The sequence below is a fragment of the Juglans regia genome, chromosome 11, assembly GCF_001411555.2.
Source record: "Juglans regia cultivar Chandler chromosome 11, Walnut 2.0, whole genome shotgun sequence".
Taxonomy (NCBI): Eukaryota; Viridiplantae; Streptophyta; class Magnoliopsida; order Fagales; family Juglandaceae; genus Juglans; species Juglans regia.
In genome coordinates, this window is record NC_049911.1 from 29,613,938 (window position 1) to 29,641,309 (window position 27,372).

The 27,372-nt window shown below is 34.5% G+C and overlaps 5 protein-coding genes across 5 annotated transcripts; 1 reads left to right on the forward strand and 4 right to left on the reverse strand.

Moving 5' to 3' along the window:
* The first annotated feature begins 1,460 nt into the window (after window positions 1-1,460).
* LOC108991332 (uncharacterized membrane protein At4g09580-like) lies at window positions 1,461-4,676 on the forward strand. Its single transcript, XM_018965514.2, has 4 exons — window positions 1,461-1,998; window positions 2,732-3,002; window positions 3,125-3,295; window positions 4,324-4,676. Exons 1-4 carry the CDS (start codon window positions 1,736-1,738, stop codon window positions 4,453-4,455), a joined length of 837 nt encoding a protein of 278 aa, XP_018821059.1. The 5' UTR covers window positions 1,461-1,735; the 3' UTR covers window positions 4,456-4,676.
* Window positions 4,677-5,005: 329 nt separating this feature from the next.
* On the reverse strand, window positions 5,006-8,102 carry LOC108991333 (50S ribosomal protein L21, chloroplastic-like). Its single transcript, XM_018965515.2, has 5 exons — window positions 7,658-8,102; window positions 7,304-7,384; window positions 6,509-6,610; window positions 6,302-6,376; window positions 5,006-5,266 (listed from the first exon to the last, which is right to left on the reverse strand). Exons 1-5 carry the CDS (start codon window positions 7,970-7,972, stop codon window positions 5,195-5,197), a joined length of 645 nt encoding a protein of 214 aa, XP_018821060.1. The 5' UTR covers window positions 7,973-8,102; the 3' UTR covers window positions 5,006-5,194.
* A 1,276-nt stretch (window positions 8,103-9,378) lies between these two features.
* On the reverse strand, window positions 9,379-14,007 carry LOC108991330 (calcium-dependent protein kinase 11-like). The gene is made up of 7 exons (XM_018965512.2): window positions 13,237-14,007; window positions 12,218-12,361; window positions 11,944-12,096; window positions 11,703-11,818; window positions 10,929-11,096; window positions 10,597-10,821; window positions 9,379-9,764 (listed from the first exon to the last, which is right to left on the reverse strand). The coding sequence occupies exons 1-7, from the start codon at window positions 13,790-13,792 to the stop codon at window positions 9,630-9,632; spliced, it is 1,497 nt and encodes a 498-aa protein (XP_018821057.1). The 5' UTR covers window positions 13,793-14,007; the 3' UTR covers window positions 9,379-9,629.
* A 4,195-nt stretch (window positions 14,008-18,202) lies between these two features.
* Window positions 18,203-22,752, reverse strand: LOC108991331 (non-structural maintenance of chromosomes element 1 homolog). The gene is made up of 6 exons (XM_018965513.2): window positions 22,482-22,752; window positions 21,959-22,155; window positions 21,280-21,360; window positions 19,210-19,449; window positions 18,846-18,923; window positions 18,203-18,763 (listed from the first exon to the last, which is right to left on the reverse strand). Exons 1-6 carry the CDS (start codon window positions 22,594-22,596, stop codon window positions 18,518-18,520), a joined length of 957 nt encoding a protein of 318 aa, XP_018821058.1. The 5' UTR covers window positions 22,597-22,752; the 3' UTR covers window positions 18,203-18,517.
* A 390-nt stretch (window positions 22,753-23,142) lies between these two features.
* LOC108991334 (subtilisin-like protease SBT3.17) lies at window positions 23,143-26,938 on the reverse strand. Its single transcript, XM_018965516.2, has 3 exons — window positions 26,604-26,938; window positions 26,367-26,464; window positions 23,143-23,457 (listed from the first exon to the last, which is right to left on the reverse strand). Exons 1-3 carry the CDS (start codon window positions 26,831-26,833, stop codon window positions 23,384-23,386), a joined length of 402 nt encoding a protein of 133 aa, XP_018821061.1. The 5' UTR covers window positions 26,834-26,938; the 3' UTR covers window positions 23,143-23,383.
* Between the last annotated feature and the right edge of the window lie 434 nt (window positions 26,939-27,372).

Sequence of the window (27,372 nt, forward strand, 5' to 3'; positions counted from 1 at the left end):
TTTTTAAAAAAAAATGTGTAACTAATGTGAGCATGAGTGAATGACAAAAACTATCGAATAATAATATTACAGGATTAGAATTTAATCTGATCGCGAAATGTATACGGATCAGATAAATATTATTTATTATTTTCAAATTATATATTAATATATAATTTATTATTTTTATCATTCTATTTAAATATATATTTATACATTAATATATACGTGTGTTTAAATAAAAAGATAAAAATAAAAAATTACATATTAATGTGTGATGGAGGGGAATAATAAGTATAATTTTTTTTCTAGAGATTAACGTTTACTGATGTGCGTTGCAGACCGTGTGAGTGATTGGGCTGACCTGGCATAGTCCTTGTCGGGCCTTTTCTGCTGGGCCTTGAGGCGGTCTGGTTCAAATCGACCGTTCAATCTCTAGTATTTCAAACCAGATGTATATCACTCGATGACTGGGTAACTGCCATAACAAAGATAAAGTAGATATGAATTAAGATCAATGAAAACATGAAGAAAGGCGTATTCGCCATGTCTACCTGCAAATAAAAAGTTTCTTTCATCGTCCATTTGAAAGAGAGAAAGTTTAAATTGGCAATTGTTTATATTTTGAACTAAAAAATAAACACCTGGAGAAAAACATTATTGATTGCTGGAAATGGATGAGAAGGGCTATTTTGTATCAATATCTAGGAAAACAAAATGAGTAATTATACGTACAATTGTGAAATGCGTAAACGTCACGTAATCCTTTTGAAAAAAAGTGAGGTCTACAATAAAAAAAATTAATTTTTTTTTATGTAGATCTCATGTTTTATTTATTTTTTTCAAAACAATTACGTAACGATTGCATAATTCATGATTGTAAATATAATTTTAAAAAAAATATATATATATAAAGTATAAACACAAAATAAAAAATAAACGAATCTAAAATATCATGAAAACAAGAAAAACTATTTCTAAAGTTTCGATATGTTAATATTTTCCTTGATTTCTTTATTTTATGTTGTCTTTTGGTTTTGAAATATTCTTTCCTTTTTTTTCACTTTATGTTTTATTTTCTCTCTTTTTAAATGATCTATTAAAGTGATTTTTGAAAATTTCAAATTAATTTTAACTGGTTAGCTTACCTACCAGCCTAAAGAATTAAAATATTCAACTAAAGAAGAATTTTAGCCCTCGTATTTGACATGACTAACCTTTATAATGATAAGGACATATGAAATAAATAAATAAATAAAAAATAAATAAATAAATAAATAATAAAAAAAAAAAAAACAGAAGCAAAGGTGTCTCTATCTAGAAACCAAATCCAATTTTAAGTTAAGCTTTGGAGAAATTTGCACGGTGCGTAAAATATTTTAACGAAAAATTAAATAAAGAAAGCCCCTCCAACAGAAATTTGAATAAAAATTAAATTAAATAAAAAACAAAGAAATAAGACACGAAATTATAATGAAACTTCTCTCCGTCAGTCCGTCGTTCCCATGATCGTGTATAAGTAGAGTTGCAGAGAGACGCAGTGCTAAATTTAGAGATTTTATTTGTTTATTTTATTTTTGGTTCTCTTTGTTTGATTTTTAGTGCTGAATTCTGGAAATGGATATTCAAAACGGGATTCTGATTTGATGTGGTTCGCCGTCCCTTTTTCTCGAGCCCAAACCTCACTGTCCTCTCCATTGACGGTGGTGGCGGTGGTGCGGTTCGTTTGTTTTGGATCAACGCGCTTAAAGCATTAATGGCGGCTCCTCGCAATCTGATTGGAGAGAACGGGAGGCTGTTGAGGGATGAAGAGAACGCGGTGGGTGAGAAGGACGATTCTCGCACCTGCAAGAAGCCCAAATCGGAGAGGTTCCCGGTGTCTCGCTGGGAGTTCACCGCCGCCCTCGGCATCTTCTTTATCTTCTCCGGTGGCCTATTCTGCATCTACTTGACCATGCCCGCCGCCGACTACGGGAAACTCAAGCTGCCTCGAACCATTTCGGATCTCCGTATGCTCAAGTGCGTCCCCTTTTCGATTCGTTCCTCGCATTTTTCAATTGACGATTCTAGCTTCTTGTTTAGGCGACTCATATTATATAGACACATTCCAAGCTGTGTGGTATGAGCGGCCATCACGTTTCCGAGCGAGATGGTTCGATATACTTAACTTTGATTAACAAATTTTGAAGAATTTGTTATCAATTTTCATTGAATCAAATGAGGGAACGTTAACTTAGTTTTCTAATTGGACCCCCGTGTGGGAAGAATGGGTTCTTAAACTTATTTACTTAAATAAGTGGGGTGGGGTTTATGAATACGGTGGTGCACTAGCGGCCACTTTTTTGTATGGGAACCTTTGGGGAATGTGAGAATATTTCCACTAAATGATCATCTCCAGTTGTTTTTTAATTTAGATTGCAGCGTCTTCAATCTGATTACGAGAATATAGCGCATGGATATCTGAAAGGTGGTCCCTATATGTAGATTTATGTTTATGGTCTTTATTTTGTGCCCATCATATTAGAGCTTGCGAGTTGGCTCAAGAATCATGACTTCTGTGACGCAAACTCCATTTGTTTACTTTCATTATATTTAGTCATATACGCGTTGTGATCCAAGAAAGTGTCATGGTCTCTATTAGTCTGTAATTGTTCAATTTTCGGTATGACTGGTATGCTATACCATTTGGGTTTCTTTATTTGCCTTTATGTTTTAACTGCACTGAACATTTTTTTTTTTAATTTTGCTTCAGAGATCATCTGTCATCATATGCTAAAGATTACCCAGCCCGATTCACTCTAGGCTACTGCTCCACGTACATATTCATGCAGACTTTTATGATTCCTGGAACACTTTTCATGTCTTTGCTAGCTGGAGCTCTTTTTGGTGTTATCAGGGGCCTTCTCTTAGTTGTTTTTAATGCTACAACGGGAGCATCATGCTGCTTCTTTTTGTCTAAGTTAATTGGCAAGCCTATAGTTAGTTGGTTCTGGGATGAAAAGTTGAGATTCTTCCAGTCAGAGGTATATCTTTCTGTTGTTTTTTTGTTGATATTCAGTTCATTTTTCATAACTTAACATTATTATTAATTCAACTCGTATTCTGTGCCATGCCACTGCATTAACCTTATCTTTCATGGAATCAGATAGCTAAACGTAGAGATAAGCTGCTGAATTACATGCTCTTTCTGAGGATAACTCCATCATTGCCCAACCTTTTCATCAATTTGGCATCTCCGATTGTTGATATACCATTTCATATTTTCTTTCTGGCTACTTTGATTGGTCTTATTCCAGCATCATATATCACAGTCAGAGTAAGTCCATCTCTGCCCCTCTTAATTCGGAGTTATTATCTGATTTGGCTCATGTTATGATTACTTTTCATTAGCCAACTTCCCAAAAAGCTCACTATTTATATCTTAGTTCAGATTTATTATCTTAGTTGTCTCATGTTATAAATATATGAGTTGCTGATGTTGAGTTTTAATAAAATAGTATATAAAAAAAAGCTGTCACTTAACCGTTATCAGTTTTGAAAAAAAAAAGGTGATAAGTATCATATATTTTGACCATCTTATGATCGCAAGATAATTTTTTCAAGTTGTTACTGCTTAAAAAGGTGAACATGGTCATATTGATGGGTTGTGTTTACGTGGTTTCGAAGTCGGGGTTCTTGATTTGGAGTTATAGCAGTATTTGCAGGGTTGCTAGCAAACAATCTACTGATTAGGTTCTTAGAATAAATATTCAGATGCTTCGGCTTGGACTATAACATGCATGTTCTTCAAAGATGAAGTGTAGGTGGGCTGTCCATCTCCCCCCCCTCCCCCAAAGAAATAACCTTCAGGAATAGAGTTAGTCTTCTTGAAGTAAGTAGTTTTGGTGGGTTTGTGATTGTATTCTTCCTGTGCTGCTGTTCTGTTGCAAAATTCATCTTTAGCAAATAGAGTTTGAAAAATTGCTTGAAGTTTGATAGCAAAAGAGTACCTTTGCTTTTGGGCCGAGAAGTACACATGAATGTAAGAGAGACATCGGACAATACATTCAATGGAAAATTTCCTTTTGCTTTATTTGGTCCGCATACAAGGAAGCAGTGTTTATATTTAGAAATTCATATATATTAGTTTTAATTTTTGTCTATGTACATCTCCTGAAATTTCATAATAGATGTTATTTCATGGATTTTACCCTTACCTTTGAATGGATTTTTTTTTCTTAGCCTTGAATAGTTTACAGGCTTGGTAGATTCTGTTTACGAGTTAAATATAATTAAGTTCCTTTTTTTTGGTTTATGTCATTTTGCTAATTACCTTACTGTTGTTGCTCATTCTGTTTTATATAGGCCGGCCTTGCTCTTGGGGATCTCAAGTCAGTCAAGGATCTATATGATTTTAAAACTTTGTCAGTTCTTTTTCTTATCGGTTTCATCTCAATTTGTCCGGCCCTTCTGAAGAGGAAGAAAGTTTCCGAATGAAGTTCTGTTAACGAAACTTCCTCCCATTGTCGGATTCAGGTTTGAGTCGGAAGCAAATCTGAGAATGTTGGCGGTTCCCCACCGATCTTCCTGTTGAAGGCCAGCTTATATAGGATTTAGTTTGTGTTGTGAATGATATGATGATTAGGCCAATAACTTATTGTCCAAAGTAAATATGTTAAACGACAGAGGAAATTGGTATAGGCTCACAGTTCAATTTTTCCCCACTAGTCATTGTGGAATCATTTGGCTTTTGAGTAACAATTATAGAGGACGCAAATATCACGTAATTCTTTTTAAAAAGAGTGAAATTTACTATTAAAAAAATAATTTTTTTCACACAAATTCTGTTTTTACTCATTTTTTTAAAAATAATTATACAGCATTTGCACACTTTATTGCAAATATCATTTCTTTTTTACTTTTGGAAAGATGTAAGATGACGTCCTAGTGCTTTTAAGCACATTTAATTTACACAGTCGAAAGGGAATTTGTAGCATGAATGAAAAATGTTGAATCATGGATGATGTTGTAAATGATAGAAAACCGATGCATCAAACATTATTTTCACAACGCATTTTGATTGAATAATTCATTCGGGCACAAAGTAATTTTCAATATTCATTGCTGGAGTTGGCTCCCTACAGAGGATATTACATGCCAAACAAGAGAACAAAACCTTCACAAAACATTCAGATGTCAATGATCTTCGGTATTCCCCCAACTTCGCCTAGAAACCCTACGAGTCTAGAGTAACAGCTGGATAATCCTGATAACCTGTGATGCCTGTTATCCTTATCCTTGTATTTGGCTGCATAATTAGGTAACAACGAAATCATCATAAATAGGATAATTAGGAAACAGATACACGAATTATAATTTGTATTATTGTTATTTTTCTGGAAGTAAATAGCTAAGTTATATATAGACAAGTCATGAGACAGACTATTGCCCTTTGTCTGTGGATTGTAGATAGGATGGAAACATGGAAGTACCAAAATGGATAGGTAAAATTTTTTGCACCACCCAACAAGGAGCAAATTTTTCTAGCAAGCAACAGCACACAAGATGACCACAGAGATCTCTAACTGATGGAAATTTTAACTACCATGGAACAGAAATTGCAGGTTCAAGTATGTCATTAAGCACCCAAGAAATAGATTAAAACGAAAGATTAAAACGTCGTCGAGCTTTAGGTGTTGTAAACGTGTAAGCAACAGTTCTGAGGAGTTGTTTGGATTCATTAATGAGTTGAAATGATTTGTGAATATTAGACTAGAATGTTTTTAGAATATTATTTTTTAATATTATTATTATTTTAGAATTTGAAAAAGTTAAATTATTTATTCTATTTTGTGTGAGAATTTGAAAATTTTGTTTTGAGATTTGAAAAAGTTGAATTGTTTATTATCTTTTGTGTGGAAATTTGATAAAGTTATAATGATGAAGATGAGATGAGTTGACATAAGTTGAGGTAGGTTTTGAATTCAAACGAGAGGATTTTGAAAATCACCCTCATTGCTTAGCTGAAGCAGCAGGTCTGAACAGACATGATAACTGCTCCAACAAGACAGCTTTGAGCTTAGAAAGAAACGGCAAAGGTGAGTTTTTTTTTTATAAAGAGCTAGAGAGAAATAAAAGGGTAGAATTTTCCATTTTGGGAGAGAGTAAAGCTTCTAAACCCAGATGTGAAATGCATATATCATGCAGTAACTTTCTTTTGCTCCTTGTTTTAGTACCGGACTCTAAAAATGCAAAAGTTATGCATCCCATAGAATTGCTCCATGCTACGCCCTTTATAGTGGTAAGTTAACCATCAATGATACGAGTGAACTATGTAACATACTTGTCGATGACCAATATTTCTCCGATAGTTTTTCTTCTTCTTATACTTGAAGACAACTACTTTGGGATTTAAACCCTGCATTGAAAATGTAGAGGTCAAAGATAGAGGAAGTCAAGAAATAATAAGAATGCCAACTAGGAAAAAAGATATTCCATTTTATTATTGGGGGATAATAATAAAAGATTTATCAGGATGGTAGTGAACTACCTGCTCTTCAACTACTGCATGTACAGCAGCATTAGTCACCACTGGTTTTCCAATGTAGGTAGTTGTTCTGGTTCCGATGAGCAACACCTTGTTCAGGATGATCTGCCCCAGAATCAATTTTCAAAAAACTTAGTTGAGGTAGAAAGCAAGAACTATACGAATACCATAGCAACCAGCCAACCACTCGGCCAGAGAGAGCATCTTCTTGGTTTACAGATAAACTTTATGCATATAAAAATGCATACACATGTAGAAAACTGACATCTGTGCAAGTTTCAGCAGCAAGACTTGCTCATAACCTAGAAACCTGACCACAATCATGGGTTATTAATCTGTCGCATGTAGGCACCTCAGTGCTTCAAGTACTGTTAACTTAAGTGTGTCATTTGTCATTCTTACGAAGACAGGATAATAAGATATGCAAGAATTAACCTTTTCTATCTAAGGTACGGGAATTAGTAAAATGTTACAAACACTGTTAATTGGGGATGTAAATCGTATGATATTTTTATGTTAGAGCGTCTTCATCATTGAGATGGTGTTGGCAAGGTAATAAATCGATTGGTGGGTTGAAACAGTAACTGATATTATATACTTTTCTGGATATGAAAGGGATTTTCGATGTTGAAAGGGAAGCCCAGCCAACGAAATTACCAAATGCTTTAAATGAAACAAGTAAATTGAGAGATAAAGGACAATCTGCACAAAGGGAGTCCGTTAAGATACGGCCTTCATATGAGAAAATCTCAAGGAAAAAAAAAATAATAATACTCAAGAACGAGTTGGAATAAGTACCTTGTCGTTGACATTAGCGCCTTTAAGCCTCTGAGTATAGATGAACCGCCCAGGAAAAACAATATATTGGCGTGATCCTATCTAAACAAGGCGGAAATACAACAACCACAATCAAATAATAGACATAATATTGGTATGTGTGTGATAGGAACAACCTTAAAGCATACAAGCTATCAAATTTATCATGAGGAGAGCATAATATAAATCTCGCAGATATACGAAACGGTAAACAGTGTCTGGGCAAACACAGAATTACTCCAAAGCCACAATTAGCAATCAAGAACATCAAATGGGTCACCTCAAAAACGCTCGAAGAACGCATATAGCTTGTGGTTTGGTTTTCCAATTACTCACCATGACCACGGCGAACACTTCCTCACGCTTGGGGACTTGTTCCGGTGAGATTTGGACGATTTGCGTGGCTTCAACCTCCGTTGCACCGGGTTCGGACTCGAGCACGGCTGCATCCGAATCTGAGGACTTCAGGAGAAGAGGAAATGCGCGTGAAGAAGAAGAGGAGAGAGAGAGTTTGTGGGGAGAGAAGGAGAGGGAGCTGAGATAGGTATTGTTAGAGAATGAGAATGTCGGCGATGCGTGTTGCTTTGTACAGATTCTGGAGTGGGTGGCGAGAGATGAGCATAAGGAGAGGGTCACAGAGGCAGAGGCCATAGTTGGAATGCTATTTGCTCGCTCTTTCTCCTAACACATCACAGATTCACAAGTCTGCCTCTCACACCATGCCCGCCCGGAATTAGGCCGATGCCCTATCCTATCCGTTTCCTTTCCCAATGACCAATATGCCCTTCCAATTATACTTTTCTGATCTAATATGTTAGTTTGTTTTCATATTTCATTTCAATCTATTTCATCATATTTAATTATTATAATTTTTTTAAATTTATATATAAAATAAAATAAATAATTTAATATTTTCAAATCATAAAATAAAAATAATATTAAAAATATATATTTTAATAATATTTTATTTAATTTTTTAATTTTAATCTCAACTCATCTCATTTTATCTCATATGTAAAAATAAACGTTTTTTCATATAAGATGAGATGAAATTAAAGTTAAAAATTAAATAAAATATTTTTTTAATATTATTTTTATTTTAAGATTTAAAAAAATTAAATTAATTATTTTATTTTATATAAAAATTTAAAAAAATTATAATAATTAAATAATATGAGATGAATTAAAAAGTTTATTGAAAACAAACGAGTTGGAAAGTAAATTATTTTGCATGCTTACTGTATTAACTGCAATTACTGTTTTTTTATTTATTTACTGTATTAACCTCTTACTTCATCCATCCCTCCCCACAATTTTAAGGAGAATTCTAAGGGATTCATAAGCCAAATAAATTAGACCTCATTATTTTTTTTTTCTTTTTTTTGAAGCATCCGTAAACGCAAGTAAAATCAATGAGCAAAAAATGGAAAAATCTAAATCATAGTAAGATCTCAAGTAAATATAAGATTCACCCGAAGTATTTCTTAAAAATGTTGTATTAAAACACGTGGAGTGGTACTACTCCCAATGAAAGTGTACCGAATGGGTATGAACAATGTAAAATTTTTTCTTCTTCTTCTTTTTATTTTCCCTTCAAATATTTTTCAAATCATTTTAAACATTTAAAAAAATAAAATTTACAAATTTATTAAAAAATATTTCCTTAACCATTAAGTTAAAAAAAAAAAAAAATCGGTATATAAATTCGGTGGGTGTAGCATTTCTCAAACACATGTAGTTAATTTGCACATGTTTACAATTGGATGTTGCCACGTCCACAGAACCGAAATTCTCTACCAACCAGTTAAAATCTTTTTATTTTTTATTTTTTTTACTTTTACTTTCAACATTTTTTTAAACTATTTAGATATTTTAAAAAAAACTCACATATTCATTTAAAAACACTTACTTAATCACCAAGTAAAAAACAAAATTAAAAAAAAAAAAAAACTGTGGGAAAAGCATTTCCCTTTTCAATTAGTCATATTAAGTGGGAATCAATCAAAGGAGGTGAGCCTCTTGGATAACGTAATTTCTAGTGCAAGAATGCCGTGAGATCGAGAAGATTCAAAAGAACCAAATCTCTGCACTTTATAACAGAACAGTAATTGAAAAAACAAGCATCAGCACAAATAAAAGCTGAGAGTCGTTAAGATCTAAAAAAAAAAAAAACTAATGCCTTCATACTCTAATCGGCTAGGCATAATTCAGCACAAACAAAAGCTAAGTGTCATTAAGATATAAAAATGGAACTATTGCCTTCATCCTCTAAGCTGTTACTATACAGGATTGCTTTTGGTTAGTAATCTCAGCTTGTCTCTTTTACTCCAAAGGCATCAGCTAAATTAAAGGTCAAATTGCTTCTCATTGTTCTGCTCCTCCCAACTCCTCCATCTCCCTTCCTCATCATTGCTGCAAACTCCCCATAATCGATACGCCCATCCTGGAAAGTGGTAGAGGTTAGGATGAAAGTTTCTATGAAAAACGAGTATTGTCTAGTCTCTGATTTATTCGTTATAAATTGGGATTTATTAATAACCACATTTAAAAAAACTTCATCTGATAAACATAACAGTAACTGAGGCCTGTGTTCACAACTTGCAACTTGCATGATTCTTACTTTCGTCAAGTGACCACTAGCTACATTATCACTGCTTGCTATCAATATGTCTTACTAGTACTAGAATCAAATATATAAATAAAGTTGAAATTGGAAGCTAAAGGATGATCTGAACACAACTGTTCAAATGTTGCAGCAACAACAAAAACTAGATAATGTAAATGATTCTCTCAACAATATGGTAACATGAGGAGTCTTATTGTTTAATGACTTCGTGTCTGTCTAGCCGTAGTATAGACATAACTTGCCCAAAAAAGATCAACAAAGTATCCAACTAGCATCTTTGCTTATTTAAGAAAACATCTCTAAGAATATGAAGCCATCGCTAGAAACCACCATCGTCAAAGAACCAGTATATCAGATGGCAGTTTTAGATCTACTAGTAGGGACACAAAAAGTAATCCTACAAGAATGAGCAACAACATATCTTTTTGAATGATGCCAATATAACTTCTACAGGCAAAAGAAACTTTGGAATCAAAGAATAAAAGAGTGGTTAAGAAAATTTACCTTTCGATGAGGCATGAAATAATAAATAATTACCGATTATGATCTGATTCAGGATACATAATGTGATACCCACAAAATGTGTCTAAGAATTTGAATGGGAAAACACAAAAAAATAACGTGGAAGTATGTAACCAAAGAAACTTACATTGTCTTGATCAATTTCTTTGATCATATCATCTAGATGGACATCACCTAGACCAAAGTCCTTGCAAGCTTGTTGAAGCTCATCAATAGTGATGTATCCACTACCGTCCTTGTCAAAATAGGTGAAGGCTGCAACCAGATTCTCCTCTCTCTCCATCTTATTCACGTGCAATGTAGCAGCAAGAAACTCACCATAGTCTATTGATCCACTGTTGTCGATATCAGCCTGCCAAACCAATTCATCTATGTTGTAACAGATAATAAATTGAATAAAATGGAAAAACAGTGAAACTTATTTATTTTCTTGCAAGAGTTTATGAGCAATTTACTTACTGCATCCATCAGAGACTTGATCTCAGATTCCATTAGATTAGAGCCCACTCTTTTCAAACCCTCTTTAAGCTCCTCAAATGTTATAGTTCCACTATTGTCTGTGTCAATCATTTTGAACAATTCTTTCAGACCACCAATTTCTTCCTCTGAAAGTCTTTCAGCAATGACCTGAAATTAAATTTTCCAATGCAAAAGATGAACAAACAGGTTGCATAACTAGAGAAGTGGGCATTAAGAAACAGAATAAAAAATTTAATGAAAACGGGAGGTTCCGACCTCATTCTGACACTGGACACACGACATTTTCATATGTTTGGTACACTTGAGTTATATTTACTCCTGGAACAAGTTTATATTTAATAATTCTATATTTCCTTCCGTTCAAGACAATCCAAATTATAGTGTGGGTGAAATTTATGGCTGAAACAGATTGTTGGATAGATAAATGCAGATGTGGCCTCCAATAGGACAAGTGGCATTAAAAAATCCGTGTAGCTGAACCAATTAGTTGGGACTAAGGCTTAATTGACTAGAGTAGAGTTCAAGCTGATTCAAAGTTAGAAAATCTCATATTTGTGTATCATGCTATTTTTTCTGTCAGGCTTTATCTCGAAAAGAGCTATCCTTTACCTGTCTAAATATGTGAACTTAACCCAGCGCCACAAATCCTAAATCAAGAAGCTTCAATTTTTCTGCTCATTATGATAATTTTAAATGCAGACATCCATTAAAAAATGAAAACAGAGCAAGTATTGTGGGGAAAAAGAAATATACACGCAAAGCCATCTTTTTAAGTTTATTCATTGCTGAGAACTGCTTCAGCCGTGACAAAACTGCAGAATCTAGAGGTTTGTCTGGTGCAACTCTGTCATCCACAATCCATGGGTGGCCTGGTACAAAAATAAACTCTGTTGTTATCGTTACACAGATAGGAGAGCTATAACAAAGCAAGGACATTGAATACCCCTGCTTCTACCAGCAGAACAGCAGGCATAATGGGTACAAAGCAACTCACATAGGACTTCATGGGCAGTAATTCTTTTTGTTGGATCCCTCTCGAGCATCTTTCGGATCAAATCTTTTGCACTTTCTGAAATACTAGGCCATGGTGCAGATTCAAAATCTAATTTTCCTTTTAAAATCTGTCTAAAGATTCCTGTTTCAGTTTCTGCAAGTAATTGGAAAAAGTAGGTACAGCTTAGGTATAAATAATGCAAAATGAGTATAACCGTCAACAATCCAGCCACAACTCTTAAGTATAGAAGATCTTAGCTAGTCAAGATGACTACCAGCCCAAAAAGGTGGAACTCCACTGAGTAAAATGTAAAGGATAACACCAGCACTCCATACATCTACTTCAGGTCCATAATGCTTTTTCAACACCTCAGGTGCCACATAATAGGGACTTCCTACCACATCATGGAAAGCTTCTCCTGGAAGAAAAGAGTACCATTAGAAAATGTGACAGCAGTTTACATAGACAAAAGATGATTTACGGACAGAGAAGAACTCATGGAAACTGACAATGTTACATAGAAGTACATAAAATTGAAGACTTAGCGCATTAAGAAAAACCATTGCTTTCGCATCAGAATGTTATTAGCCAGACTGTTTGTGCCCGCAACATGTATGCATGTCAATTGGCTACAATCCACTCTACCAAGCAACATATTAAGCTCCCCCCTTCAAATATCCAAAATAAAGGGGAACATTCGAAACAGCTTCCAGAGCAGACTGGCCATCATAATAATGCCCACAGTTTCCATTCTTCCTTTCATTTGGAAGTGAACTCCCTAATCAATCTGAGCAAAACAATTTTCATGCCGTGCTTCCAATATTTCATTTTTGTGCCTTTTAAGTTATATCCACATATTTTAGATAAAAAAAGATTTAGTTCGCTACAATCATGCCCTTCGAAGACTAATCAGCCTGGTTTCAAATGGATAAAAGACAATTTCCAAAAACAGGACTAAATTTCGGTTCAAGAACCGGCAACGTTAAAACAAATAAAATAATGACCAATAACCAGCGAAGCTTGAAATCCACCAAGGACGCTAGACAAGCCGCAAATCTAACCAATACAAATCGACTTGTCCGCTTGAAAACCGATCCAACCAAGACCGATTTTTTTAAAAGCCAAAAAATTCATAAACAATGAAGAAAAAACCCAAACTGAAAGTACCCGTCGACCAGCGGGCGGCCAACGTACTGTATTATTAGAACTGCAATCACGAGTTTAGCATGCATAGAATAAAACCCGCCATTTCCAATGACAACAGAGAAAACGGAAGGAAACCCAGAAACCAACCTGGCTTGTAGAAGACAGACAAGCCGAAATCGGTGGCCTTGAGCTTGGCATCGTCGGCAGGACTTTCAAACAAGAAATTCTCGGGCTTGAGATCCCTATGCATAACGCCGAGAGAGTGACAAGCCTCCACCACACCAACGATGGTCTTTATGAGTTTCACTGCCTCTCTCTCACTGTAATGCCCCTTCTGCACAATCCTATCGAACAGCTCGCCCCCAGCGCACAGCTCCATGACCAAGTGCACGAACACCAAGTCCTCATAAGTCCCTTCGATCCGTACCACATGCGGGTGCTCGGAGAGATGGTGCATGATCTGAATCTCCCTCCAAACATCGTCGTAATCTTCCTTGCATAGGAGTTTCCTCTTGGGAATTGACTTGCAGGCGTATTGGGCTTCCGTAGACTTGTGGGTGCAGAGGTAGGTAGTCCCAAATTGGCCTTGGCCAAGCTTCTTCCCAATAAGGTAATGATCTCTCAATCTTGGGGTCTGGTACGGCAACACTGTTGTCGCAGGCCTTGTTGTCGTCGATTGTGATGATGTGCCCTGCTTCTTCATTGCTTGAACCTCTTCTTCTTTTCTCTCCTTTCCTATTTCCTCGCAGATTTGGATCCACCTCTCTTTCCCTTCGTGAAACTGGTTCCTAGGTTCTCTCTCTCTCTCTCTCTCTCTCTCTCTTGCAATTCTGAATCAAAGAAAAGATAGAAAAAATTAAAGGAGGCTCTCCTTGAAACTTTTTTTCTCTAATGGCGTTGGTCGCTATTCCAATCAAAGTACTACTTTTCTTATCTCTGTCATTTATTTTAAAAGACTTTATTTTTCCTATAAAAAAAAAAAAAAGACTTTATTTTTATTTTATTTTATTTTATTTTTTAAAGTCAAAAACATTGATGATGGAAGTAAGACGTGAATACGGGGGTGCCTTCATTGGATGGAATAAACATCATGTAGCTCGGGTGAGGACATATCCAGGAAGATGAAGTGGGGACCACATTAATTTCTTTTTCTTTTTCTTTTTCTTTTTCCTGAATATTTTTGCGAAAACTACTCCATAAAATACAAGTTTTTCAACCCCTTTTAACGACTATTGACGTTTTCAAGCCTTGAAAATAAAAGGTGAAATTTAAAAATCGTGTTACACAAAAGTTATATACTCTGTATATTATATAAAAAAAATATGTGATTTTATTTTTTTTATTTTTATATTTTTATATAAATATAAAAATAAAAAAAATAAAATCACATATTTTTAAATAATGTGCAAAATTATGAGATTTATGTCTGTAATTTTTTACAATTTAAAGGTGTAAAACTACAAACGGTTTCCAAAACAAATCGTTGATAGCACAAGGACAATTCTCTGTTGTGACATCGCAATTGAATTGAAAACTCAAGGCAAAGATTAGATGGAAAAGTCCATCCAAAGAAGCAAAAATGGATGTAAAATACCATCCAAAGAAGCGAGACAAAGCTTGGGTACTGCCATTCAATACCTGCTATTTTTTTGTAAGAAGAGTCATTTACTCATCGAGCTCATCACTACATTCTTCATTGGAACTGCCACATAATATTAAAATGACTTTCCTATTTGCTCCATCTTAATTGCAATTACATAGTATTAATATTGATGGCGAAAGAGATCTCCCAAGGATTAATAAAAATTAGAAAAAAAAAACTGACATTATTTTTTGTCTACAAAGCATATAACTAGAGGAAATACACATGGCTAATTAAGTTCGACAACGTTCTCCGGCGATAAGGTAAGGTTGGTTATGCAATGTACAACGAATACACAGCCTATGATGGATCTATAGGTAAGAAACAGAGGATTTTTAACAAATAAATAAAAACTACAAAAATTAGGAAAAGACCCCCAAAAAAAAAACTTGTTTTAAGACCCGTTAAAACTGAAAAATAAATAAAAACATCTCTAATTTTTTATATTAGCTGATGTGTAGTATTTTCACATCATTATTATGCTAGGAATGTCAATAAACGAATTTTCAAATAGCATTTATCGTATTAAAAAATTATAAAAATATTCTAACTATAAAGTGATTATGTAAAATTAATTTTATAAATTGATGTGATTTATCAAATTATAAAATTATTTTTATTGTAAAACAAATATGACAAATTATATAAAGTCATGTCAGTTTGTATGATTATTTTTATATAATCATTTTGTGATTGTAGCACTCTTTAAAAAATTAGGAAATGGGAGACATTGTCAATTGAATATACGTTTATAAGTTTATAAAAGTGCTGTAATATACGTTTCCTTTCACAGGGTGATTATAGCTGTGAATTGAAGTTTAGATGTTATAATCTAAAGTTAAGAGATTCAACGTTATTGTTGCTTTATGGTATAATCTTAGGGGATGAGAATATAGCTTGGAGGTGTCCTGTGCCTATTTCAAAAGTTAATGGATAAGATCTAATTTTCCATTGATATTGTCTGATGAGATGGTATTACTTATCAACCTTTAAATTTGTCTTGAAAAAATAAAAGATTATTTAAGCATGATAAAGTTATTTCATCCAAAATCCAGTCAGCATTTTCTTTTCTGTTAAAAAAAAGTTGTTCATAGATCAATAAAAATAAAAAAATAATTTGTATAAATTTTAAATAGATAAATTTAATATAAGTCTTTATAAAAAAAATGAATCTTACCTTATAAAAGTATAAAAAAAATTATTTTTTATTAATAAGATTTATTTATTTTATAAAAAATTTATATAAAATTTATTTATTTAAAATTTATATCTAATATTACTAGTAAAAATGAGCTTATTGGGTAATTGGACCCGTGACCTTTACAAAAGATATGCAAGTGGAGGAGATTCCATTCTTATTTTCAGAACGTGGCAGATCATTGCCTATCGCGTACGAACAGACGGACATCCACGTTTCATTACAAGAAAAAGGCACTTCTCAGCGCGCACGATTGTCGCAATAAACGGAAAAAATAAATCGCTACAAATATAATTTTATTAAGATGATTTATGAATAATAGTGATTATCTCCCAAACCGACGTAAAAAAGTTATTAACCGACGCAAAAGGCATCCCACGAGAGTCGTCTTCGCTTCAAAACTGCATTTTCAGCCAACGAGTTCCGTCGCCAAAAACATATTGTCTGACACAATTGCTGCAATCTATTACCGAACATATGTGATAATCGTCACACTATTGTAGATAGTACTATGCGCTCCGCAAGTTAAAACTCTTCAAAAAATATTTATTTTTATAAAATTTTGTAAATGAATTTGAATATATTGGTAGTAATGTACCAATAATTATATTAATTAGACGGATATAAGTTGGTATTAATTTAATGGGTGACACTTAATAAATTGAGCTATGCTATTTATAAGTTGAAACTAACCTCTTTTAACGTTATTGATGAGATAAATATATAAGTTTTATGGGTGTTTCCGAGGAGGGCTTAGCCACACAACACACATGGATGCGGGAAAGTTCTAAGAAAATATACTTCACTTTTGAGGGCATCAACTTTTACTGATTCATGATTCAGCATATTGGTTTTAAAAATTTATATTTACAGTCATTTTTATATATTTTATTAATACGATTGATTATGTTATTTTTTTTAATATAAAATAAAAATATTTAAAAATAATTGTATATAGCCAAACTAATTTGTTCCGTGTGATATAAATGTGTTTGGATGCTAAATTAATTTGAGTTGAGATGATAAAATATTATTATTTATTATTATTATTATTATTTTAAAATTTAAAAAAATTAAATTATTTATTATATTTTATATTAAAATATAAAATATTATAATAATAAATTAAGATAAAAGTGAGATGATAACAAACGAAACCTCGTCTCGAAGACCGAACAGAAAGCAAAAAAGGTGAACCAAAAACAAGCGCACAGACAGTGCCTACGCGGCAGATCATCTTCATCTTTTTGATTTTGTACTTTAATGGGCAAGAATATACTTTGTCTATTCAGCACACCGTCAGCCACGAGAGGATAGGATAATGGCAGTGTGCACACGTGAAATTATATATGTATACACATTCCTTTAAAGTTTAAACATAATTAATATTTATTTTGTAAATCAATATCCTGTGGTCCGTTTCGTCTGCCAAGTCATTTCCAGTGGTCTGTTTGGTCGGAAGTATTTACACATAAAAATTTAAAATATTTTATTATATAAAAATCCCTTATATCAGTTAATATAAATAATAATTTATATATTATATTTTTAGTATTGACGTGATCTTATAAGAACAAAACAATAAAATAAGAAAATATTTACTGCCCTCCAATTATCATACATGTTATTTTTACATGTCAGAATATCCATGTTGATACGTTACTTTTTAATCTTTGAAAAAGTTACAATATGTATTACCCGTTCATTTCTAATTGTCAAAATCATCTAAAATTGTCTTTTTTATTTTATTTTATTTATCTATCTTAATTGTACGAGAGTTATTTATTATTATTATTTATTAATTAGAGGGTGTACATATCAATTCTGCATAATATAAGGAATATGATAATTGTAAGGTGTATTTTTCTTTATTTGATTTAGAGCTTTTGTGAGGATAAAATTCTTTTATTTTTCTTATTCAGAGGACATATAATTATGAGACAAATTAACAGCATATTCACACCACTTGTCTCAAAAGTTTAAATTAATAAGAAGAGATAAATTTTATTATTTATTTTACATTTTAACACTCCTCTAACATGTGGGCCAAATTCATTCTTAATGAGTGACCAAATATGTGAAATATTTAATTAAATAAGATAGAGTATAAAATTAGGATTCAATTCAGGATCTCTATTCTGATACCATATGAAATTATCATTTGTTCCAAAGCTTAAACTGATGGAAATATGTAAATTTTATTATTTATTTTTGGATTCGCTGTGATTGGAAACTGATATGCATTTGTGGAGACAAGTTACAACAACCAAGCATAAGTTAAACGGGATCCAGTTGGCATTCCAAGCCGAGGAAAAGGAATGAGAGTTTACATTGTTGGTAGGAAATGAACGGAGAATCAAATATTATACATAAATTCGTCCAGCTGTTTTCAGGCTACTCAGAAAAAATCTAATATGGTATCACAGTTCGTTGCGGAATACTTGGGATATCAAAAAACAGAGACTTGTGAAGCATTCCACCATATATTCCAGTCGCAACCACTCACTCCACGCAGCGTATCTCAGCTGTTTCAAAGCAAAACTATACAGCATATTTCCAGTTGTCCCTTAATGAAGGGAGCATGACGCTTACTTTGAACGGGTGGTACTTCGGGTTGTTCTTCTCAGATCAGAAGTAGGTCTAGAAGCTTGAGAGGGACCCGTTCGAACTGCATTTGCATCGCCGGGCTTGCTGCTTTCAAGCCTCTTTCTTTTAGATCCTGACGGTGGCTGGCTCTGGGTGGGTGCTTCTGCCTCGTTCTCTTCCTCTATGAGCTCCGGTTTAGGTGCTACATAATGCCATTGAGTCCCGCAACTTGGACAAACTCTTTCACCCTAAAACTCAGTAAAGTCAGCAGATTTATGAAGTAGGTGAAATTCTGTTGACTGTAAACATGAGAAGATCAAGAGTATATACCTTTCTTTGAGAAAATAACTTCTTTAGGCAGTACTTGTGAACTCGGACTGTACAAGATTCATTCTGGCACAACTCTGCCTGCCGGGAACAAACCCAACAAAGTATGAGCTTAAATTGCAGCAGCAAAGAACTATTCCATTAGTTTGGTTGGAACAAGTGGAGAACTTTTTTCCTTTACTATTATATCCGTTGAATAAAACATTATATTTTACTTTGAAACCACTCAAGGACTTGAACAAAGGAAAGAAAAAAAAAGCATGAGCATACGTTTGTGTGTGTGTGTGTATAATATATATATATATATATATATATATATTAAAAAGCCAGTATCCACTGATGTGGCAGAGCAGCAACCAGTTACAACCTTCACTCCAGCTTCGTTGCATACTTGACATGGAGGAATATCGTTATTACGGAAATAGCTGCGCAGATCAAGAAAGGATCTGACACCAAGTCCGATGTTACCATCAGGGGTACGAGTAAGCCACTGATCCCGCACAAGTTCATCCAGAGCTTTTTGCTTCTGAGATATTGAGAAATTCTTAAGTGCAGGAGGGACTTGAGTTGGACCGCCCTGTGATTGCGATCCTGTGCCAGTCAAAACCTGAAGATAGACCACATGAAATATCAAGCACAACATCAGGGCTTGTAAGAATAATAAACTCATTTGTTAACGAGAAAGTGGTGGAACAGTCAAGGGAGCCTACATAAAAAGATAGTGAATTGTCATGAATCTTATCACTAAAAGCATACAGTCACTATTTCTGGAAACATCCAATATAGGCAAGCCTGAGTCAATAAACATTGATTCTGCCATAAGATCTGAGAGAATTAGGCTCTACCTAGATACGTGTCCAAAGTTTTGCTGCAAACAATATTTTCTGTAGCAAGTAATAAATAACTGTTCACATACACCATATCATGCTAAGGTCAAGTAGAAATAAGACCATATAATGCTAAGGTCAGTTTAGCTTCATTTCTTGTTTTCTTCTTCCTTGTTGGTATGAGCTTGACCATGTTGTTAAGGTTGTTCTTTTTTATTGATCATTTGGAGTACTTTGTGCAGAGTTAAATCAATGTTTCTATGTACTACAATATTTCCTTCGATGTGAGATATTGAAAATATGTCTGGCTAAATTATGCTGGCCTTCCCTTAGATTTTTGCAAGATGACACGTGTTTTGTCCTTTAATTTGGGAAACAGTACCACTACCTTCACTGTTATCTACTTTTTTTTTTACAAGTAACCTTCACTTTATCTACTAAGATGTGTTAGAAATAAATTCAATTTCATCGTCTTGACTCATTAACACAGCATGTTAATGAATCTCATATCTCAACTTTTTTATTTGGTACTAAATAAAAAACTTATTTCTAAGGAGAAAATCCCCTCTTCTACAGCACACCACAACACAAACACCACCTCTGACACCACAAAACCTAAAAAGCTCTTTCTAAAGACAATTTCTTTCTCACTTTCTCTCTCACCCAAAGTATTTTTCTTTTTGAAGGGTGTTGCATTCCATGATTCTGTGGAACATAATTACCTAAACCCAGAAAAAAAAATCAGAAAATGCAACATAACAAACTCTATGATGGCAGCTCAAGGAGAGCGGAACCAAATAAAGTGGGAGAAAATCAAGCAGTCTGTTGAAGGTAATTAATTTTGGTACACTTATGTACAGAGAGTTTCCACTTATAAAAAAAAATGTACAGAGAGTTTCCAGAGGAAGGAAGGAAATCCATCAAATCAAGGAAGATTGGTCTCTGCAACATACTGAAGAAATAAGTTTACCTCCATATGTGTTGGAACTGCCGACCGATCTTCAATGAGTCCTATCTTTACTTTTACGGATTTTTTTTTCTTATAATTACCATAACTTTGATGGTGATGTTTGAGCAGCCTGATAGGGAGGTTCGATAAAATGAAGGTAATCAGAGGAACCCATTTCTTATGGAATACTGATGGAGAGGTTAAAAATACTTGATCCAACAACATATGGCCGGAATTTTCACATTCTTCAATGGTGCCAAGAACTTTCCACAGCAAGAAAACTCATATGTACCGATTAAAGAAATTTAATAAATTTCGCATATTACCGTAGCAAAATATTGTAAATGGCACCTTAACAGTTCTAAAATTTCAAACTTAAGTTATTTTCCCTAGGTAACCTTTGATGGTAAAATCAAGCTCTTTGGCCTTGATTTTGATCTCTATTTCTCTCTCTTTGAGTTTATAACAAAACTAGTATAACTCCTACAGTGGGATTTTCTAATGCAAATTTGTTTGCCCACTTATAGTTGACATATAATATTTAGTAGGATTTGCATCATTCAATTTGCTAACTCATATTTGCAGCACATAAAACATTAGTGCAACAAACAAGGTCATATGTTTCTTGATAAAGAACAATTATTCTTAGCAAAATTCGGACCTGAGTCTCCAACCGTATATTAAGGACATCGATGTCAGATATGCTACCTTCCGCTGCGGCATCTTGCAGAATTGCTTCTATCTGATATTTGACATAAAAAAGAACACAGCATGACTCAATATGGACGAAGCCATTCAAATCTCATACTTTTAGACATCCAACATCTATTGGCATAAAATATTTCAGGGTTTGCATAGAGAAAAGCCTCATGTAGCAAGCATGTGATTAAATTATCTGTCTTTTCCTCATCATTCACCAAATAATAACTAAGGATAATGCAATTTAAAGTGAATGTTCTGACACTTTCCCTCAATCAATATTTCCCCATTATTCCACTAGTAATGGATCTCTCGAAAAAGTAATAAAGATTCATATATTTTTAAGTATATTATATTCTTAATGAACACAAGAGAAGAATACAAGAGAAAAAATAAAAAAATGGCAACAATCAAGTTGTAAGTAAACCCAAGTTATGTTTTACCATCTGCAACATAATTTTCATATTGAGTTGATCATTTCAAGTTGTAGAGTATCCAATACAAAAATCTTAGCAGAATTCCACCCCACTAAAACAATGACTGAAAATAATGAACGTTGCATCAACTAAGTATATTGTCCACTAACCAAATTAGAAAATAAAAACTTCTTTCAATTTAGTATAAGTTTTAACCAGCCTTACAATTGCCTTGAAGAAAGCAATCTGGGGAACCGAATATTTCGTTCCCAGCTTGGACTGTTCGTCAGAAATATTATTGACCACCCCATAGTAAATCTGTCCATCGTATTGGTTTCGGAAGCCCCGTAACTCACACTGAACATAAGAAAGTGACTTATTTATCTTCAGGAGGTATTCATCAAATAGCCGTTTATGAGCACCTGTATCAAATATGACAACCTAAATCACATAAACAAAGAGATGCTGCTGATGGAGATGTAAGAGATAATCTGTTATCACTGATACTAGCTTGATCATGGTAGTCAATTTCTGTCGAACTTCGAGGACCACAGGAAGTCGGGGTTTTTAGGTTGAGCGGGTCAATTGCAAGGACGAAGGGAAAAAAAGGTTGTAAATGTAAAAATACAAGAAGAAGAGAGAGAACCAACGACATCTGGAAATATAATAACAATATAAAAAAGTGAATTATTGGAAAATAACAGAAAAAGAAAAAAAGGAACGAAGGAAGAAAGAAGAAGAGAGAAACCTGAGTTTTTGCCAGTGAGGGCGGTGAAGATGGAATGGAACTCATCGTCCTTGAGAGGGCCACGTGATAACAAAGCTTGAATGAGGGTCTGGTGTCTCCAGCTCAGCTCCGACATCACCGACGGCAATTCGGGAACCCTAAATTTTTCGAGGGAGGCAGAACGGAACTGAAAAGGAATGGAGAAATCCAGAAACTAAAATGCTGCTGCGTCTTCCAAAGGCGGGAAACACTGGTGATTACTTCTCGTTTTTTTTTTCCTGATACCGAAAATTGATTTATTGAATATAAATCCCTTTTTTATCATCCGGTAGGAATATATTTAGAAAAACTATATTCTTAAACCGATTTGTACAACACACCTAGTAAATAATGGTGCAAATAATTTATTTTAAAAAATAAATTTAAAAATTTAAATTTTATAAATCAAATTTTACAATATAAATACTTTATTAGATGTATTGTCAAGCAAAATATACTGGTAAAATTTGATTTGTAATATTCAGATTTTAAAATTTATCTTCAAAATCAAATTATATAGTATTACTTTGCTGGATGTATTTCACAATGGCTTGAAGAAAGATTTTTCAATCAAATTTCCAGCATGATCAAATTTTAATTTGGTGGTTTTTGAATTGCATATTTGAAGAGAGAAAGGAAATCATATGCCCACGAAATGTATTACCTCTAGTACCATATAGATTAAGGAAAACCCGAACAACTTGGTGTTACACGTCATATGTACCACGCAGCAAATACCATATACGAGAATACACTTTTATATGTCGCTTAGGACCTTATTTAGGTGAAAGGCTATATGCCCCAGAGCACATAGGCACACTGGTTTATACATGAGAAAGCTGTTTGAAAGATATATACTAGCAAGTGCAGGAGCTTCACATCCTTCAGTGCAGCTTCCCAGGTCCTGAATGTAGCTGCATCATACGGCTTGGGACAACCTGAAGAACACCGGGTTGTTCTGCCAAAAAACATATATATTAAAGTAGTATGGAGACTGGAGAGCATTGTGTATTTCTCAGCATAACAATGTTGATGAAAACCACTACAAGATGCAAAACAGACCTTTAATAAACGAGCTAACTCTAAAATAATTCAGCATCTTATAAATAACACAAGCCAGAAGAGATTGCATTTATATATAAGAATTATAACTAAAATTAACAGACTACTAAAAATAAGACCACTTCATAAGTTTTAGAAGCTTATCTAGATAACATTGCCAGTTGGTGCCCAGCTCAACACTAGGTTCTATAGTCAATGCATCGTCAAAACTTCAAAAATAAACCCTAGGGGTTGGCTCAAGTGGTAAAGGCATTGGACTTGGGGATATGCTCCCCCTAGGTCTAAGGTTCAAATCCCCATTGGGTGCAAAAAATCTCTAGGGATCATCAGATTGGGGGATTTTCCCTTGAGTCATCCAAGGTGCACAGTGCACTTATAAGAAACTTCTTGTCGAGGGCCTGTGTACCCCTAGGATTAGTCGAGACGTTGTTCCCCGACACCCGGTGCCAATAAAAAAAAACTTTCAAAAATAAAAATTTTTATTTTTATTTCTCTGAATGGCATTTGATAGCAGAGTTTTGTCTAGTAAAGAAAGGCAGGTAGTAAAGATATTTACTATAACGGTACATAACCATTGTACTTGAGTAACTAACAAACATGACCAAAACATAGGCTACAGTCTAAAGTATAAGCTAATAAACATTGGACATGAATTTGTAACACCTAGGATTTGGTACGAGGGGAGATACATGAGATCCCTCATTGCATAGGAGGGATAAGTTATTGGGGTCAATCATGATTCCAAAGGGCTTTAAGTGTAATAATAATTAGTCCCTTTAGAATATAAGGACAAAGTGGTGCGGTGCACGGGACTGGAGTTTACTCTACAGGAATGGGTAGGGCTGTACAACAAACCGGAGAACCGATCGGGACCGACTCAGACCGGCCGAAACCTGTGAAGAACCGGTCGGCGTGAGGTACAAAATTGAGAAAACCGATATCGGCCGGTTCGGCGTTAGTTAGAACCTGGTTCAAACCGCTGAACCGGCCGACTAAAGAAATTAATTTTTTTTTATATACTTTGTGCTCAAAATGACGCTGTTCTACTTAAGTTTAAGTGGAACGACGTAGTTTAATCCTATAGTTGTGTTTTAAACACAACTGAAACGCGCCGTTTGGTAATAAACCAAATGGCATCGTTTTATTTATAACGTATTAAAACAAATAAGTAGAATGGCGCCGTTTGGTTTAAACCAAACAACATTGTTTCGATATCAATCCGTCTTCTTCCTCGAGTCTCAGTTCTCTCTCTCTCTCTCTCTCTCTCTCTAGTCACTACTCTCTCAGACGAAACTAGGTTTGAGAACCGACCGTGAACCGCCACAAAAATGAAGCATCGGCCAGCATCGGCGTTTCTCCTCCCCATCGACCGGTTTCGGCCGATTTTCTCTCCCAAAACTTAAGGGTTAGTCGGCGTCGGTTTTGCCCAAAAACCGCGCCGAAGGGGTCGGTTTTCACCCATAGGGATGGGTACAAAGGGCCCTGCCTTGGAGAGGTTCTCCAATGTCAAATAAATAAATAAATAAATAAAGGACAAAGTGGCTTTAACTTTCCTTGGATTGTCACAACTAGAAGTGTGAGATTTGAAACGTGTCCACTACAACATAATGACCTAACGAGGATATCAAGGATTTAAACGATGGGGAAAGATTGTAATATCTCGGACTTGGTATAAGAGGGTGGAAAATGAGATCCCACATTGGTAGGGAGGAAAACCTTATAGAGTTTCTTTTTTTGGTTTTGGTGGGTTTATAATTATTCCAATAGGTGCCAATTATAGGGTTTCTTTATCTTGGGTTGTTACATGTATATCCCTTCATATAGGGCAAATATCAAATTCGCCTAGGAAAGACGGGCTCAGGAGGATCACAAACAATCTAACTGGCTGTATGCAAGAAAAATGCGAGGCAATCTTTCAGCAGACGTGTAAATCGATTTTGCATGATGATGGAACAAGACAATTAAGGAAGCAAAAGGAGAATAAAGATCAGGAAGCAGAGACTAAATCACCGAAAGAGTTCAATTATTGTAAACCCCACAATGATTCCTATTTTTCTTTCCCTGAAATATATAATTAAGATCTAATCAAATTCCATTTTAGATGGGCCGTGCAAGATATGCAAACTGTCAAGGTGAAAATAGAAAGTATACAACGTAATGACATAAGAACCACATACCATCATGTGGATAGTTCATTTCAATGCAATTCCTCACTTTGGGCTAAACTTTCCATTTACAATCAACAGACAAAAGTCTAAAATATGACCTTGCTAGACAATTTTAAATTGCAGAACATCAATCTTTTGCATTCTTACCCTGGGATATATAATTGAAAACAAAATATAGAATCATCAACAAGAAGAACAGGCCATTCTTCACAACCTTGCTCTAGCATGATATTAAAAATTTGATATATAAATCCGATGTCAACTTTCCATTTGGTTGTTGTCTTGGTTTAAAAAATATAACAGCGATAATAACAAAGAATATTTTGGTGTAGTAATATATATATTTTTTATCCAGTCAATTAAGATGCAAATTCCCCCAACCAATATACACCGTAAGATAGCACAATTCAACACTTGGACTCCATTTTTTTCCCCTAGGTTTCTCAGTAACCAAACAGATGTCCAATGGAAATATAATTAAATATAAAAAAAGAAAAATTGCGCATAAATTAATTATCAAAATACTAGCTTGGCAATCAATTACTAATAATTAGGGAAAAAAGAGAGAGAGAGAGAGAGAGAGAAAGAGCATCGAATATAAATATATATATATTCAAAAAAAGGGAAAGGGGCATACTTGAAATTTGGGAAACCTGGTCGGGGGTAAGCTTAGCGGAGAATCCACTAGCGGCAGTCTTGTAACTATACAACAGAGCCTCTTTTGCAGCCTCCTCACTTTCCAATACAAATTCATACAGAACAACAACAACAACAACAACAACAAACAATCAATACGCGTTCACACACCCACGCAGCACAGATATATACGTAATTGAATAAAATTTCTCGTAGTTGAGAGAGAGAGAGAGAGGACCTGCCGAGGACGGCGGTTAGGGTACGGATGTGGAAAGCCTCGGGATCCTCGCCCTGGGGCCTTTCTGTGTACACGATTTGGACCGACGCTGAAGACGATGAAGGAGAAGAATCACCAGGCTTGGTGGTGGGAGCAGACTCGGCCATTGCGACCGAAATCAACAGCAACAAGGATAAAAGCAGCGGAAATGTCGAAAACAGAGATGAAAAGCTTCTAATTCGCAGACCCATATTCCCTTCCCTGTTTTTCCCTCTCGCTTTTATAACCAAAGCCGCCCAAATACCGATACCAAATTACCAATGCCGTCCAACAAAAAAAATGTAGGACAATCGACTGCCGATTTTCCCATTATTCTTACCTTTTGTCGAGGAATTCAACACGTGTCAATGTGTCATGCCTCTCGCATTAACAGAATTAAAAAGAAAACTTGAATAAAGATAATTAAATAATAAATAGTAAAAAGATCTTTAAAATGCAGCTGATATGATATGGGATTATATAATTAAAATTGCTTGTATAACTAGAATTTATTTATATTTTATAACTCAAAGTTTGAAGTATAATTTTGTGTATATTCTAAAATTATCTAATAATTACTCCTTCCATCCCCCATGTTACTGATAAAGGAATGAAAAGCAGGATCTACCTCCTATTCACCCCTCGAGAGTGACCTCTAAAAGGTGGTCACTATACTGCACTTCGCTTGGTACAACAAAGGGTTAACTAGACAACCGTATGAACTTTCTACGTAGTATGCAAAATATTCTAA

Excerpts from the sequence above, each read along its gene's own strand:
- LOC108991332 (XM_018965514.2), top strand. The coding sequence starts at position 1,736 with ATGGCGGCTCCTCGCAATCTGATTGGAGAGAACGGGAGGCTGTTGAGG. Across the intron at positions 3,003-3,124 it reads TGAGATTCTTCCAGTCAGAG|ATAGCTAAACGTAGAGATAA; the intron begins GTATATCTTTCT and ends TCATGGAATCAG. Across the intron at positions 3,296-4,323 it reads CATCATATATCACAGTCAGA|GCCGGCCTTGCTCTTGGGGA; the intron begins GTAAGTCCATCT and ends TGTTTTATATAG.
- LOC108991333 (XM_018965515.2), bottom strand. The coding sequence starts at position 7,972 with ATGGCCTCTGCCTCTGTGACCCTCTCCTTATGCTCATCTCTCGCCACC. Across the intron at positions 7,385-7,657 it reads AAGTGTTCGCCGTGGTCATG|ATAGGATCACGCCAATATAT; the intron begins GTGAGTAATTGG and ends CGCCTTGTTTAG. Across the intron at positions 5,267-6,301 it reads GAAATATTGGTCATCGACAA|CCAAATACAAGGATAAGGAT; the intron begins GTATGTTACATA and ends CTAATTATGCAG.
- LOC108991330 (XM_018965512.2), bottom strand. The coding sequence starts at position 13,792 with ATGAAGAAGCAGGGCACATCATCACAATCGACGACAACAAGGCCTGCG. Across the intron at positions 11,819-11,943 it reads TACTGCCCATGAAGTCCTAT|GCCACCCATGGATTGTGGAT; the intron begins GTGAGTTGCTTT and ends TTTTTGTACCAG. Across the intron at positions 10,822-10,928 it reads TCAAGTCTCTGATGGATGCA|GCTGATATCGACAACAGTGG; the intron begins GTAAGTAAATTG and ends TTGGTTTGGCAG.
- LOC108991331 (XM_018965513.2), bottom strand. The coding sequence starts at position 22,596 with ATGTCGGAGCTGAGCTGGAGACACCAGACCCTCATTCAAGCTTTGTTA. Across the intron at positions 19,450-21,279 it reads ATATACGGTTGGAGACTCAG|GTTTTGACTGGCACAGGATC; the intron begins GTCCGAATTTTG and ends GTCTATCTTCAG. Across the intron at positions 18,764-18,845 it reads AGTTATTTTCTCAAAGAAAG|GGTGAAAGAGTTTGTCCAAG; the intron begins GTATATACTCTT and ends ACTGAGTTTTAG.
- LOC108991334 (XM_018965516.2), bottom strand. The coding sequence starts at position 26,833 with ATGGGTCTGCGAATTAGAAGCTTTTCATCTCTGTTTTCGACATTTCCG. Across the intron at positions 26,465-26,603 it reads CTAACCGCCGTCCTCGGCAG|TGAGGAGGCTGCAAAAGAGG; the intron begins GTCCTCTCTCTC and ends TGTATTGGAAAG. Across the intron at positions 23,458-26,366 it reads CCAGGTTTCCCAAATTTCAA|AACAACCCGGTGTTCTTCAG; the intron begins GTATGCCCCTTT and ends GTTTTTTGGCAG.